We start from the raw sequence: 15,007 nt of genomic DNA, 5'->3' as shown, positions 1-15,007 counted from the left end.
CCTGTATTACAAAATGCCTTCTTACTTGCCCACACACAGCCCTCTTGTAAATAGTCCATGGGCTTCCAGTACTTACTGTAGAGGCACCTATGTACTTCAACCAGCCATGAAAAAGGAAGCATAACACTATTATGAGACCCTCTATACAGATTAGCTCCAGAACCACTGAAAATATCCAAACGCCCCATCACTGCAGGCTCCTTCACATTTACCAGCAAACTTTTTGTCCAGCCCAAGGGGTTTCCAACGCTGTAGGCCATTTTCAACCTTGTTCAAAGTGAACCACACCTACAGAAGATGTGACTACATGGCCTTTATGCCTTTCCTGTAGCTCTGTGGCTGTTCCATTACAGATCAGATAATGGATGCTGCCCTCGAAGTGCAGTGAAGTGGCCTCCACATTCAATTCTATTCCAAGCCATTCCTAGAAGCTTATACTATCTTAAAGCAAAATGAAGCGGAAGGATTTATTACATGGCTTCTATCAGAAGCAGACATCCAGACAGGTTCTTAGAAAACATACCCTCACCCTAAAAATAGTCTGCATTAAGGCCACGGGGGTGTAATGCTACTTAAGTTATTTGTTTGCTATATTTAACATTTTCAGATGGAATTTTCTGAACAAGGGATCATTACTACAGCAAACAGAGTAGCAGAATAGGAGTAGCTAATCCTAATAAGATAGGAGCAGCTTAGCAAGCATAAGCAGCAAAGCTGAACAAAAAAAATACTGTAGTTTGAAAAGTGTAAAGATATCCTAAGAGATTTCCAGGATATTTAAAGTTCAGGAGTTGTAGCTTGAATAATACAATTATTTTATCAGCATCAACTATTGTGTCAAAATAGGGATACTTAGGTCTTGAGGATATTACCTTGGTCCCTCTTAGTTTCTTGCTCTGAAAGACCATTTTTCTGTATTGGGTATCTAACCAAGAGAAGTTTGAGCTGTTGCACATGAGTTTTTGGGTGCTATCAAATCACACATTCATTCAAAAATCTCAAATCAATCTCTCTCTTTGGAGCAATGCTGCCCAATCTGAACAGACTGCTGGAATTTAGGCTGCAAAAGAGTACCATTATCCAATGGATCTCTGAAGGACAGGCGAGGCAGACAAAATGTATTTCATTATGCAGTCTTTGGTCCTTTGGGGTCTTCAGCTCACAAGATCCAGGAATTTTTCATCCTGAACACTGAAGTGCCCAGAACCAAGCAGAGGCCCCAGAGGCATGTCTATAGATCAGTGATTCCCAAATTTTGCTCCTCCAGGTGTTTTGAACTTCAACTCCCAGAGGTCTGAGCCAGCTTGGTCCACAGGCAGCAAATCTGGGAGCTGAAGTCCAAAACATCTGGAAGACCACTGCTATAGATAGTGGAGATGAAGTTATAAGCCACAAGCAATGAATCCCCCCCCCCATTATAAATCAGCCTTCTAGTATTTGAACCAAACAGCCAAGTTATCGTCATTCTTATCCTGGAACAAAGAATAATTCTAAATCCTGTCAACCTCAGCCATGAGTATGATAGGCTGATAGTGCTGTTTGAAGAAATACAGCCCCTCAGGGAGATGCATTCAGGAATTGTTACTTGGTTTGATTCCTTTCACTAGATGAGATTGCATTTCTGACACCCAGCTTTTGACATTTAAAGCCCTGCAGTTATTATTTGCTCACAGATGTTCATTATTTAATCCGTACTGCCATGGCAGCAGTAACAATATACAGGAAGAATGATCCTTCAGGCCATGTTTCACAGAATCAAAACTGAAAGAGACTCCAAGGGTCATGAAGTCCAAGCCCATTCTGCCATGCAGGAATATACACACTCTTTGGGAAAGTGGTAGAGTCTCCTTCTTTGGAGGTCTTTAAACAGAGGCTGGATGGTGATCTGTTGAGGGTGTTCCTGCATGGCAGAATGGGGTTGGACTGGATGTTCCTTGTGGACCCTTCATCTCTATGATTCTAGGTAAGACAGCACCCCCCCCCCCTTAAAATTGAAGATTGTGGAGAGACTTGGATAAAACTTTGTGCACCGAGTATAAAAGAATAAGAATGTCTCTGCTTTGGCAAAGCGACCTCTTAGTAGTGTCTCTGTTCCAACTCTGCCTCCTGCCAGGAAACGTAAAGCAGTGACTATGCAAGAAAAGCTCGTCCTCGGAGATAAAGGCCAACCAACAGTCAATGGCAGAGCAAGCAAGTTCTTCACTGCTCTCCTCTTCAATGGTCTTCTCAGCAAACAATTTGTACTGGATTCCCTATTAACAGATAATCTGAAACAAAGGACTAGGCCATTTGGGGGAAAGCATCTGCAAAGCAACAGGATTTGCTCTCCAATAATAATAATGTTCAGTCTCCGCTGATAACCTCAGTGCTATTTTAAATCACTTAAATAGAAATGAGAATGTAAAGCAAACTACAGTGGTACCTCGGGATACGAAATACCCAGGTTACAAAATTTTCGGGATACGAAAAAATCCCATAAGAAATAATTGTTCCGGGTTACGAATGTTTTTTCGGGTTACGAAAAAACTTTTGGTGCTTTTCGGCGCTATTTTACACGGAATCGCGGCTTTTCCCCATTAGCGCCTATGGCATTTCGGCTTACGAAGGCTTTTCGGGTTACGAAAGCAGCCGTGGAATGAATTACTTTCGTAACCCGAGGCACCACTGTACTTAGATTAATTCTCTCTAAGCCAAGGTACAAATCATTGTGGTCTCTTCACTGTAAGTGTTACATCCTAGCCAGCATAGCCAATGGTGAAGAAGAATGAGATTTGCCGTCCAGCATCTGGACACATGTTCCCTACTCCTCCTATAAGCAGTGCTTTGAGCAAAACAATGGGGGGGGATGTTGTTATTGTGGGTCATTTAATTCTAAACACGCTCTCAGGGAGAGCAATTAGATTTATCCACAAACATCATAGCTAAATATAAACTGGTTACTGATACAAAAGTAGACAGCTGCCATGAATTCTATCACCAATGTTTCAATCATACCAATTCAACACACCATTAGACTGACAAAGTAACGTCATAATTAGAGGAACTGCATCACGTGGCTCTTGAGCCATGCTACTCGATCAGGCCGTGAGAGGCATAAATCTGCAGGACTGTCCTACTGAACATACAGCATGCCTGTTTCTTTAGAGATATACTAACCCTTTACAGTATGAAGACAGTCTCTCACTGAACAGTTGTTCTGCACTGCAAGGAAACAGACCCACATTTGTAAATCAGCAAACACTGGCTTAGCAGAAAGTGATTCTGCCCATTTCATAGATCACAGAATCATGGAAGAGACCACAAGGGCCATCAGCCACCATTTTTCAGTCACAAACCTCACAGGCACCATGGTCACTATGACAGGGGCTCCAGACAGTTAGGAGGATTCCCCAAACTGACTCGTGTATCACAAAACCAGTCTTCACACTTCTACCTTCTCAAAAAAAGAGTATGATTAACGAAGAATGAAAACTACGCATAAAGAGCTAACAGTCTCTTTCCACAGATTCAACTGTCTGCAGCCTGAAATGGTTTTCTTAATACTGTATATAAATTTCCCTAACCTTGCTTTTGCCATTTGATTTAAGGAACACCATTTTACTGTGCTACTGTATTCAATGGGACTTGAGAATCCATGGACTTTGGTATCCAGAGGGAGGTCCTGGAATCAGACTCTCCAGAGCAGTGGTCCTCCAAATACTTTGGACCAGCTTTGGGCCTCATCTTCCAGAATTCCTGACTGCTTGCCAAGCTAGTTCTGGGAAAGGAAGTCCAAAACATCTGCAAGACCAACGTTTGGAAATCACTGCTCTAGCCGATGCCAAGCTCTTTACTGCATGAACACAAGAAACATCAGTGACAAACTACAGTCTAATTAACACTTCTCAGAAGAAATACACAAGGAGAAAGTTGGATGTAGCCTTCTACGCACAACTTGCACCCACACAAGACAAGGGAACAGGCAACAAAAACCCTCTAGACCTAGCCTGTATGTGCCAGGCTTTAATTTCATGTCAAACCAAACAGGAGCTCAGTAAAACCTTTGCCCGTCCTCAAACTGAGCATCCAGGTCCCACGCTTGCCAGGAACCAAGAGGAGTTTCCTCTGGACACAGGATGGGCAGCCGTCCACAAGGCCTTCCAGAGGAAAACCTCTCCAGAGCCTTGGTCAACAGCAGAGAACTCTGGCTGAAACCCGGCTGTTCCTGGACTCTAGCCAGATGCTTCCAGATACGTTGTCTTTGATCCCTTTCGCACTCGCCACCTAGAACCCTAGAGTTGGAAGAGACCCCAAGGGCTATCCAGTCTAACCCTAAACTGCCATGCAGGAACTCTCAATCAAAGCATCCCCAGCAGATGGCCATCCAGCCTCTGTTTAAAGACCTCCAAGGAGGGAGAGTCCACTACACTCCGAGGAAGGAGTGCGTTCGACTGTTGAACATTCCTTACTCTCAGGAAGTTCCTGCTAATGTTCAGGTGGAATCTCTTTTCCTGTAGCTTGCATCCATTGCTCCATTGGGTCCTGTTCTCTGGAGCAGCAGGAAACAAGCTTGCTCCCTCTTCAATATGACATCCCTTCAAATATTTAAACAGGGCTATCATATCACCTCTTAACTTTCTCTTCTCCAGGCTAAACATCCCCAGCTCCCTGAGTCCTTCCTTGCAGGGCTTCATGGTTTCCAGACCCTTCACCATTTCAGTCGCCCTTCTTTGGACACATGGCTCCAGTTTCTCAATCTCCTTTTTGAATTGTGGGGCCCAGAACTGGACACAAGATTATTCCAGGTGGGGCCTGGAATTTCTCCCTGTTGAGATTCATTTTGTTAGCTTTGGCCCAGTTTTCTAGTCTATTCAGGTCATTTTGAATCTTGATCCTGTCCTCTGGGGTATTAACTACTCCCCCCAATTTGGTGTCATCTGCAAATTTGATAAGTATTCCCCCAATTCTGTCCTCCAGGTCATTGATAAAGATGTTGAATGCAAACTGGGCCCAGGAGAGAGCCCCGCTGGACACCCCACTGGTCACTTCTCTCCAGGAGGAAGAAGAGGAGCCCTGGCTGACCATTCTTTGGGAGAAAGAATGTGGGTTTATGTGGGGTTTTTAATGGTGTTTCCCATTTTTAATATGCTGCTCCTGCCTTGAGGCTCCTCAAAGGACAGCAGCTCTCTCCTTCTGGAAGCCTGAGGCGGGAAAGTACAACCTCTTAGAACCCAAAACGCCCCTAAAAGCCCCCGAGAAGCCCGGATTCCTTCCGCCCAACTTCCAGGGTCTTCGCCCCCTTCATTGAAAGACCACCAGACCCTTGCTCCCCCCCCTTTTCTCTGATCCTTGCCCCCCCTGGAAAGGACACCTCTTGTTCTTATTGGGGAGCCTCCTCCTAATAGCCCCCCAAGTTCCCTTCCCCCCTTTTAGTGAAGGAGAAAACGAGACCCTTCGGGAAAAGGAAGGTTTAAAGCCAAAGTTGGTTGATCCATAAGCAATTCAGGAAGCGCCTGGGGGGCTCCCGGGAAGGAGACGAAGCGGGCCGCGGAGAAAGGGCCTGCCTTAGCCTTAGCGTCTCTGGGGGAAGAAGGCAGCGGGCGACTCACCTGCTCGGCCTCCAGCGACCGACTGACTGACGACTCGCCCTCCTTTCCCTCCAAGGGCTAAAATGGCGGACGCTCCCCCTCCCCTATCACTGCAGCGGCGCCTCCACTGCGCACGCGCCGGTCGCGCCCGGCCCCCTCTGCGCATGCGCACGGCTCGAGGGGGGAAAAGCAGTTAGGGCAACGCCCGCGCCAAGGGAAAACTCCTGCCCCCAGCATGCAACGCGGAACCCTGCGCGCGAGGGACGACGGGAGGCGTAGTTTTTCCTCCTAAAAGCCCTCCCCTCCCCGCCCATCCAACAAAATTAAAAAAAACTGGCATTAAACAAAGAACAAACGAGAGACGAAGAAACACATTTGGTCGGTGTTTAAATAAATGTGTAATCGATCGTTAAAAGCCCTCCCTCTTCTCAGCGAGCGCCTGCTGCACCGTTGAGCCGAGAATGACTAGGCCTCGCCGCGGGTTTTCATGGCGAAGGCCGAGGAAACAGAATCCAGTTCGACAGCGCCTTTTGGCCCCCAAAACACACCGGATGCTAAGGATGTTAATTCAATGGAATCCGGGGGGAAGACACGGGGGAGGAATGCTGGGGAATAACCCAATTGACTGCTTTGGCCTGCTAGGGAATCCTGGGAAGTCTCCCTGACAGAGAAGGCTCAAATTCCCACAAAACTACAGCTCCCAATATTCCCGGGGCATTGATAGCCGTCTCAAACTGGAGTCTTATTTCTGCAGTGTGTTTTGGAGCCTTTAACTGCCCTGCTGGCTCTATGCTGCGGAATCCTGGGATTTGTAGTTTTTGTGAGACGCTCGGCCTTCTGTTGCCAGGGAGCTCTAGCGCCACGGGAAACTACAGCTTCCAGCATTCCACAGCATTCATCCATTATTATTCTTTGGTCAAACTAGGATTATTTCTGTGGTGTGGATGCAGAAATAAAGCAGAGTCTGACTCTGTTTCCATGGCTATGGAATTCTGGGATCTGTAGTTTGTATGAGCTCTCTGACAAAGGCGCAATGTCTCACAAAACTACAGATCCCAGAATCTCATGATACTGAGCCATGGCAGTTAAAGTGGTGTCAGACTGGGTGCCAAAAGGCCCTTCTACATCACACGGCTACAGCACCGTTATTCTACTTTTAACTGCCATTCCGTGGTATTTGGGGGTTTTGGAGTTTGGCGAGGAAGTTCAAGATCTCAATGGATGAGATTTTTACCCCTCCTTAAACTTTTAATCCCTGAATTCCATAGGACAGAAACCATGTAGTGTGGATGAGCCTCATGACTTTGAGATGGGATGCCTTATATCAGGGGTAGGCAACCCTTTTGAGCCGGGGGCCGGGTTGCTGTCCTTCAGACAACTGGGGGCCAAAGCCAAAAAATAAATAAATAATTTTAAATAAATAAATAAACCGGGACAAATTTAGGACAAAATTTACAAATGGAGGACACTTTTTAAATAAAAAATGGAGGACACGCGAAAAAATTTGCTGATTTTTAAAAAAATGTTAAGATAAAAGCATGTTTCTGAGGCTTCTATAGACAATTGCCCCACCATGCCCCTCGTGCGAGACGCCAAAGGCCCTGGCGGCAATTGGCGGCAGGACCGGGCTGGGGCCGGTCCCAAGGCCTCGCCAGGCTGCATCCGGCCCACGGGCCGCAGGTTGCCTACCCCTGCCTTATATTATTATTATCAGTGTTGTAAGGTTTGCACAGCGCTTTACATAGTAAGAGTCAAATAAAATGGGGGGAGGGGGGGAGAGAATAAAGTCATAGAATCCTAGAGTGGGAAGAGACCCCAAGAATGGCCCTGATCCAGTCCAACCCCCTTCTTCTGCCATGCAGGAACTCTCAATCAAAGCATTCCCATTGACAGATGGCCATCAGCCTCTGTTTAAAGGCCTCCAAAGAAGGAGACTCCATCACACTCCAAGGGAGTGCCTTCCACTCTCAAACAGCTCTTGCCATCCAGAAGTTCCGCCTAATGTTGATCTGGAATCTCTTTTCTTGGAGCTTGCATCCATTGCTCCATTGGGTCCTAGTCTCTGGAGCAGCAGGAAACAAGCTTGCTCCCTCCTCAATGTGACACTCTTTCAAACATTTAAACAGGGCTCTCATAGCCCCTCTTAACCTTCTCTTCTCCAGGCTGAACATCCCCAGCTCCTTAAGTCTTTCCTCATAACATCCAGAGGTAGCCAATCTTTTCACACTTACTGAGACAACCAAAATGCACAATTACATGTTGCAAGCTTTCAAAGTCACACTGGCTTCTTCTTCATCAGGCAAACAGGAGAAAGAAATTAAAGGTGTTAGTTCTAGGCCTTCATTTTGCTGTTTCTGGTCTTCGTTCAGATAGTAGTGAGGGCTATTTGCAGGCTGGCATGTCCCTCTTTGGCCATGCCATGCCATGCCATGCCACTGCAAGATTTTCAAATTCAAGGAAATTTAGTGTCCATCTGCAATTCAAAGAAGATGCTTCCTTGGAATCCAGCATGTCTCCTTCCTTTAGGAAGCCAGGGGCTTCTATGCAGGTAGAGAACACTGGATTTCTCAAGAAGTCTTCATGTTTTGCATCTTTCCTCACCATTTCTTGTCGCCCTTCTTTGGACATGCTCCAGCTTCTCAACATCCTTTTTGAATGGTGGTGCCCAGAACTGGACCACGAGGGCCCTCCAGTCCAACTCCATTCTGCCATGCAGGAACTCTCAATCAAAGCATCCCCGACAGATGGCCATCCAACTTCTGCTTAAAGACCTCCAAGGAAGGAGACTCCACTATACTCCCAGAAAGGAGTGTGTTCCTCTGTCAAACAGCCCTATTGGGAAGTTCCTCCTAATGTTGAGCTGGAATCTCTTTTCCTGGAGCTTGCATCCATTGCTCCATTGTCTCCTGTTCTCTGGAGCAGCAGAAAACAAGCTTGCTTGGGGACAGGGTGATATAGCCAGGGAGCTCACTTACCTGCTTTTTCAGGCTTACTCTTCCTAGTATTTCCCACATTTCTTTTAAAATGTATTTCTTGAGCTTGTTCCATCCTACCAGCTCCCCAACTTTCCACTCAATCTTTTATTCTCTCCAACGTCTTGGCTTTCCTCCCCACCACCTTCCTCACAGAGACACTTTCCTCCTTTCTTTCACTCTTTTGCTCCTTTTTCTAAAACTGCTCCTCCAAGAAGACGGGCTTCATTAAATCTGAGTCACAGCTTTCTAAGGCAGGATCCAAAACCTTTTTCCAGACTGGGGCCTTGTTCCAGGAATAAGAGGAAGCAAAATCATTTCCAGAGAGTACTAACAGCAGATAGATATTTCAGAAAATGAAACTGTGCAAACCTCCGGGAAGTAAGTAGACATGTAGTAATCTCACTGAGCATTTCACAAGCCTCACGCAGAAAGCAGGCAGGCCAAGTCTCCCATAATGAATAAAACAAGCCACACCGAGAACACGTGGAGTCCAATAAAACTATTTTATAAATAAAAACACAGAAGATGGTTTTGATTGATATGAAATTTGGGGAGGAGGGGGCATATGTGTGATACGGGGAGATAGCACCAAAAGAGGAGGAAGGAAGCTGAAGGGAAAACAGGAATTGTGGAGTAGTACCTGGACAAGGAAGGAGGAAAAGGGAAGAGAGGGGGGCAGTGTAGCATTCAGGAGGGCATAAAAAGGGATGGTTAACATGGCAGGGGGAATAGCCCAAAAGAAAGGCTAATAATGCAAGCCAAACAGGGTGATGGACCACCTGCCAGAAGACTTGGAAGAGGGCAAACATGTAGAAGAACTAGGATCACAGTTCTAGTGAAGGGTAAAAAAAGAGGAAAAGAAAGCAGCAGGGGAGGTACACCACAAAAAAACGACAAAATGCACAAGTACCAAAGAAGAAATGGTTGCCAGCGATACAGATAGGACATGGCAGGGAGAGTCCCTGGTATGGCAGAAAGCCCAAATCCAGCGGAAGGCAGGAGAGACTGGCAGAAGGACCCTTGACAGAAGGAGAAAAACATACACATTGGAGTAGCTAAAGTGTGGCAAGGATGTTATGCCCAATGGCACACAAAGCAACTGTGCCAAGGCGCATGCAACAGCTCAAGCAAAACAGGTCCCAGCTACTCTACTCAGGTGAATACTCCTTCCGCTTCTACACAGGGAACTGTTGAAGATGCTAAATCCCAAATGACAAAATTTGTGTGTGCCTTTTTGCAGCTATATATACCTGCACTTCTTGAACAGGGCTGTTAATAACAGTCTCTCATCCATAGGAATGCTTTAAGTTGTAGCTGGCTTGAAAGCATGCAACATCTCCCATCATACAGATTTAATAAAATCCGCCTTCGATATTGATGTGCGAGAGCAGTTAAAGATAGGATTAGGACTCATCCAGAAGGGCATGGAGCGGAGGCATTGGTAAAAGACATAACTGACTCGAGGGCATGCATCTATCACTGCTGTCTGCCTTCAACTCATTTCCGACAGACAGCAACCCCAAGGCAAAGCTATCCCAGGGTAGAAGACTAGGTTTGTTCAGTGAGGATTGGCTTTTGCCTTCCTCTGAGACTGGGAGAGACGCTGTCTTGCCCAAGGTTGCCCAGTGGGTTTCCATGTCCAAGTGGGGATTCGGACCCTAATCTCCCAGAGTCCTACTCCAACACTCAAACCACTAAACCGTACTGGCAACCATTCTGAATGAAGACGTCTCTAGCCTCCTGAAATACTCTGCCACTGTTGTTTTCTACGATTTACCAGACAGGAGCGCAGTGCAGCACCTGAAGGCTAGAAATGTCGCCACAAGTAATGCTTCTCCCAATTTGATGCTAGAATGGCTGTTCTCTGGCCTAACTTCAAGTAATGCAGTGTTCCCATAGAAATCATTCTTTTCCCAGCAGAGCAGCCTGGGACTGGTGGTCTTCATTAATTCCTTCGAGCCCCAAATCAGTTGCTGTTTTATACATAAAGAGAAGTCAATGATGGAAGAAGAAGGGAAGCAAAGCAAACGCAGGGAGAAGCAAAGTGGGAGAGATATTATCGTCTGCATCCATCCTGCTATCTTTTCTCTGGCTCATACAAGGTTTGAGGCTCAGGTTTGTAAAGCCTGTTTCTCCTTGCACCACCAGAGTATTCCATATTCCGTAATCACAGTATTCAGAGAGATCTCACTCAAAGCCCACTCAGCCACAGCTGGAAGTAAAGGCAGCCATGGCAGCTGGCATGCAATGGGCCAGCCCAACTTGGGACAACTTTCGGGACAAACATGGTCCTACAAGGCCTTCTTAGGTTTGAGAGACGTACCCCTACAAAGCCCTCCCCGGTACTAGGAAAAGTGGGTGAAACAGACAAGTTCCTCTTGTGCCTAATCAACAGGGAAACAATTCAATAAGAAAAAGGTGAGATTACTGTATATACTCATGTATAAGTCTAAAAATTTTGGTCAAAGAACTGACCCCAAAAAACAGAGTTGACTTATCCATGGGTCAGTGTAGGTACTGTACTTTATAACTCTTATTTTAAAAAGGAAACATCACCTGGAGAAAGTCAAAAGCATAATCTCCTGGAATCACTGACCCCACTCTATTCTCTCATCCATCCAGCCTTTACTGTGAGCACAAACATGCCTGATGGGATTTTGTAATATTGTTGGCATTGTTTTGCGTTGATTCATCCTTTGTTACATGCCCCTAAGTTTTGCCCTCGACTTATCCATGGGTTATGTTAAAATCCTTAATTTTGGCCCCAAAACCTGCCCTCGACTTATACATGAATTCGACTTATAGTTGAATATATACGGTATAGTTGTCCCTCCATATTCGCTAGGGTTAGGAGCACAAGACCCTCGTGAATGTGGAAAACTGCAAATAACAAAAACACCATGTTTTTACCTGAGAGGACAGCTCTCTAGGAATCTCTGGGTCCTCCAGGGCAACTCTGTGGTCAACATTTGACAGACCCTGACCATAGAAATGCGCCGGAGGAGCTACAAAGGCCTAGTAGAGTGTTCTCTCTAGAAATCTCCAGCGCTTTCAGTGCAACTTTTAGTTAAAGTTGCCATAGAGTTGCACTGGTGGACCTAGAGATTCCTAGAGAAAACATACTAATCAAATCCGTGAATTATCAAATCTGCAAATATCAAAGCCACAAATATGAAGGGATGAGTGTATATGAAGCACAGCGTAGCTTCTGTCGTACCAAAGGAGGAGAGAATCTACCACCAGTGACTGGTAGCAATGGAGCTGCAGTAAGGCAGTTTGATATTGGAGCAAAATTGTAGATACCAAAAAAGCATAGACGTGTGCATGGTTAAAAGGCAAACCCTGAATTCTGCACAAAGGTAACTCAAATGACTCATTCGTTAAAGTGTGTAACATACAGATTTACCCAATCTCCATGTTCTCCCTTCTTTGGCACAATGAACACTCCATTTCCGATATTTAGGAGACGACTGCTCTCACGCCACCCCTGACGCACACAAGCTCCTGGGTCAACTGCTGACTCCTCTTTTCCTAGCCAAGGACCTGGATCTAGCAAAACTTTGCAATGTCCAGTGACACAACTGGCCCAACTGCCTCTCACTGCTCCAAGGGCTGCCACTGCAACCAAGTACGGCCCTCTGACAGAAACTACATCAAGGGGCCCCTCCAATCTTAAAACAGTTCTACACAGAAGAAAGGGATAAGGGGTCAGGAGGCACTCCAACTTTAATGCAAACAGGCCTGGAAGGGGTACACTGACAGCTAGATGGGAGTAGAAAGCGGAGCAGAGCCTTATTGAATGGGGCACAGTGAGCGGCCAAACAGGGAACAGAAGCACAGCGTTTTGTTCCAGGTCCAACTTGTTTATTCCATTTCTGCTAATCTACCAATAGGATTATAAGGGGAACTCCTTCTACCCATGGAATAAATTAAGTTGCAAATCTATCTTCACAAGTATGAGGTTCAATACACTTACTTTCCTTCAAAAAAGTTGAACTGGAAGCTAAATCATGAGGAAGCGCCGATGGGAGGGTCCAGGTCATAAACTGGAAGCTGAGTTACTGTTTGTAGAACTGCAGCAAACCAATGTAAGGGCAAATAGTGTATAGATCCCTGAAAACCTCCCCCTCACTCAGTCAAATCAGTTTTTGTGATTGTCAAAAGAATGAAAAACAAATAGGTCTCTCTCTCTCTCTCTCTCACACACACACACACAAACATCACCAGAAAGAAAAAGGGAAAGGGAAGAAAGCACCAATGCAGTGATCACAGCTACGCAGGAAGCTGAAACAAAATGGTGAATGAGATTGGGAGTGGAAAACACAGACAATTTCTCAATTGATGAGAGGCGCAGGACTGAGAAATAATAGAGTGCAGAGGTGTTGGTTAAAAGGTTCCAGCAGGACATCCGAAGTAGAAGTGGCAGAGCGAGAAGACCATTTGCTATGAGCACTGATGTAGAAAAATCCATTTTGGAGAGGTTTTCCTTGCATTTGTGGATGCATTTTTCCAGGAGAAGGGAATGGCACTCGTACCTTTGGTACTTTCAGGAACATGGTGAGACAGTAAATAGTGGCACTCTCGCTACTGGCCCCAGTCAAGACCTTGGGAGGCAAAGAATCAAGAAGGCGCGCAAGCCGTCCCTGGGGATTTTGGCATTTCCCCAGGGAGGCCCTTGTTACAGTTTTGGAAGCCATCAGCCATGGCAAGGGGAGGCCTCTACAGCCTGGGGGCTCTCACTTCATCTCGCAACCTAGTGTGTGAGTAGCCACCTAGTGTGCGTTGCTACAGGAAACAGACTGAAGACAAACCAAGCTGGATTTGAGCCCTGCGTCCCCACCCCAAGTTATGGAAAAGGTGGAGAGTCTTCCACCCGCAGGGAAAGAAGCCATCTTCAGCCCGACAAGAGGCCAAGGGCTCTTAAGGTTCTGAGTCTTCCTCTGTCGGGGGAGAGCCGAACCACCACCGAAGCGCACTGAGGCTCTCCCCGCCACGGTTGGCCAGCTCAAAGGAAGTCAAAGACCCCGTAATTCTTGGCTGCTTGACAGAAAGGAACACAAAAAGGGGCGAGAAGAAAGAGGGCATGTGTTTAGGGCAGAAGAAGTGAGCCAGCATGGAAAACACAGGTGAGCGGCGGAGGCCCCAGGCAGATGCAGATTAATAGGTTAGAGAAAGGGTTAGGGGGCCGGTGCAAGCGGGGGGGGGGGGACTCGCGTCGGCAATCCAGTCCAAGGGCGGATGGGTCCACTCGCAGGCAGGGATTAGAATCAAAACATTTTAGTTCAGTTTATTTTGTTTGGTTTTTTTCCTTTTCATAATTATCAAGACCAAAACAAAAAAAGACATTCCCACAGGGACTGAGGCTGGGCCATTCCTAGGAGACAAACCGTTGCGGGCAGCAGACATACAGGGAACAGAGGGAGGAACAGTGCTGTTTCACATTACATCCACAAAGAACTCACTGGGGTTGCCCATGGCCATTCGGAATGACTGTCTACTGGCTGTTAGTTCAGGGGGCACAGAGGCCAGGTCTCGGCCAGGGGGAGCGCCCGGGGGTCCCAGGGCAGCAGGCGGCGGAGGCATCAGGAGCATGGGAGGGCTGTAGAGAGGCGGGAGGCCGGGGGGCCCATAGGATTGCTGGCTGTGGTGGCTCCGGATGCTGTGGGCCATGGAGTGGTGGCTGCGCTGGCTGGCTGGCACCGAGCGCTCGCTGGCCGCCCGCTCCCGGCGTATGCTGCTGCGACTGGTGTGGTCTGACTCGCTGCCACTGCCGCCCGATTTGGACTCTCCAGGCTTGGGCTCTCGCTCCTTCCTCCTCTCGCTGCCGCTGCGGTTTGAACCACTGCTCCGGCTTCCTATAGAAAAGAGGAGAGGATTCAAAGATACAGCCATGTTAGTCTGTAGAATTTGTATGCAGAGATCTTGCAGCACCTTTGAGACTAACGGAAAGAAAGAAGTTGGCAGTAGGAGCTTTCCTAGACTTAAGTCTACTTTCTGAGATGCATTTGGATCCATAATACAATGAGAAATGCACAGCAGCTGCTTCTGCAATCCCAGTGACTTGAATGGTACATCAAAAGCACTGACAGGAAGTAGACTTAAGCCTACAGAATTTCATGTTGCCAACGCCTTTCTTTCAATTACAGTGGTACCCCGGGTTACGAAATTAATTCGTTCCGCGGTTAATTTCGTAACCCGAAATACCTTCGTAAGCCGAATTCCCATAGGCGCTAATGGAAAAATAGCTCTCTGCTGCCCTCCGGTGGCGGAAAATAGCGCCGCGGTTTTTTCGTAACCCGAAGAAACCTTCGTAAGCCGAAGCAATAAATCCCTATGGGATTTTTTCGTATCCCGAAAAATTCGTAACCCGGCGCATTCGTATCCCGGGGTACCACTGTAGTCTGAAAGATGAAAAGAGGATATTCTTGGTGGCATTCTGGCAGAGGAGAGAGGAACAGTCCCATT

General features: G+C 46.8%; 2 protein-coding genes across 6 annotated transcripts in view; both read right to left on the bottom strand.

Annotated features, from left to right (window-relative positions):
* AP2M1 (adaptor related protein complex 2 subunit mu 1) overlaps positions 1 to 5,739 on the bottom strand; it is a 42,942-nt gene extending 37,203 nt beyond the window's left edge. For all 4 annotated transcript variants that reach the window (XM_042457531.1, XM_042457533.1, XM_042457532.1 and 1 more), the window contains exon 1: positions 5,589 to 5,739. The gene's annotated coding sequence lies outside the window, so the exon portion shown is untranslated. The remainder of the gene's footprint in view (positions 1 to 5,588) is intronic.
* Positions 5,740 to 13,803: 8,064 nt separating this feature from the next.
* Positions 13,804 to 15,007, bottom strand: part of DVL3 (dishevelled segment polarity protein 3) — a 67,442-nt gene continuing 66,238 nt past the window's right edge. For both annotated transcript variants that reach the window (XM_042458158.1, XM_042458157.1), the window contains one exon: positions 13,804 to 14,397. In XM_042458158.1, coding sequence (XP_042314092.1) covers positions 13,979 to 14,397 — 419 coding nt within the window. In that variant the 3' untranslated portion in view covers positions 13,804 to 13,978. The remainder of the gene's footprint in view (positions 14,398 to 15,007) is intronic.

This window comes from Sceloporus undulatus, chromosome 3 (assembly GCF_019175285.1).
Source record: "Sceloporus undulatus isolate JIND9_A2432 ecotype Alabama chromosome 3, SceUnd_v1.1, whole genome shotgun sequence".
Taxonomy (NCBI): Eukaryota; Metazoa; Chordata; class Lepidosauria; order Squamata; family Phrynosomatidae; genus Sceloporus; species Sceloporus undulatus.
This window is presented reverse-complemented; position numbering and strand designations above follow the sequence as displayed.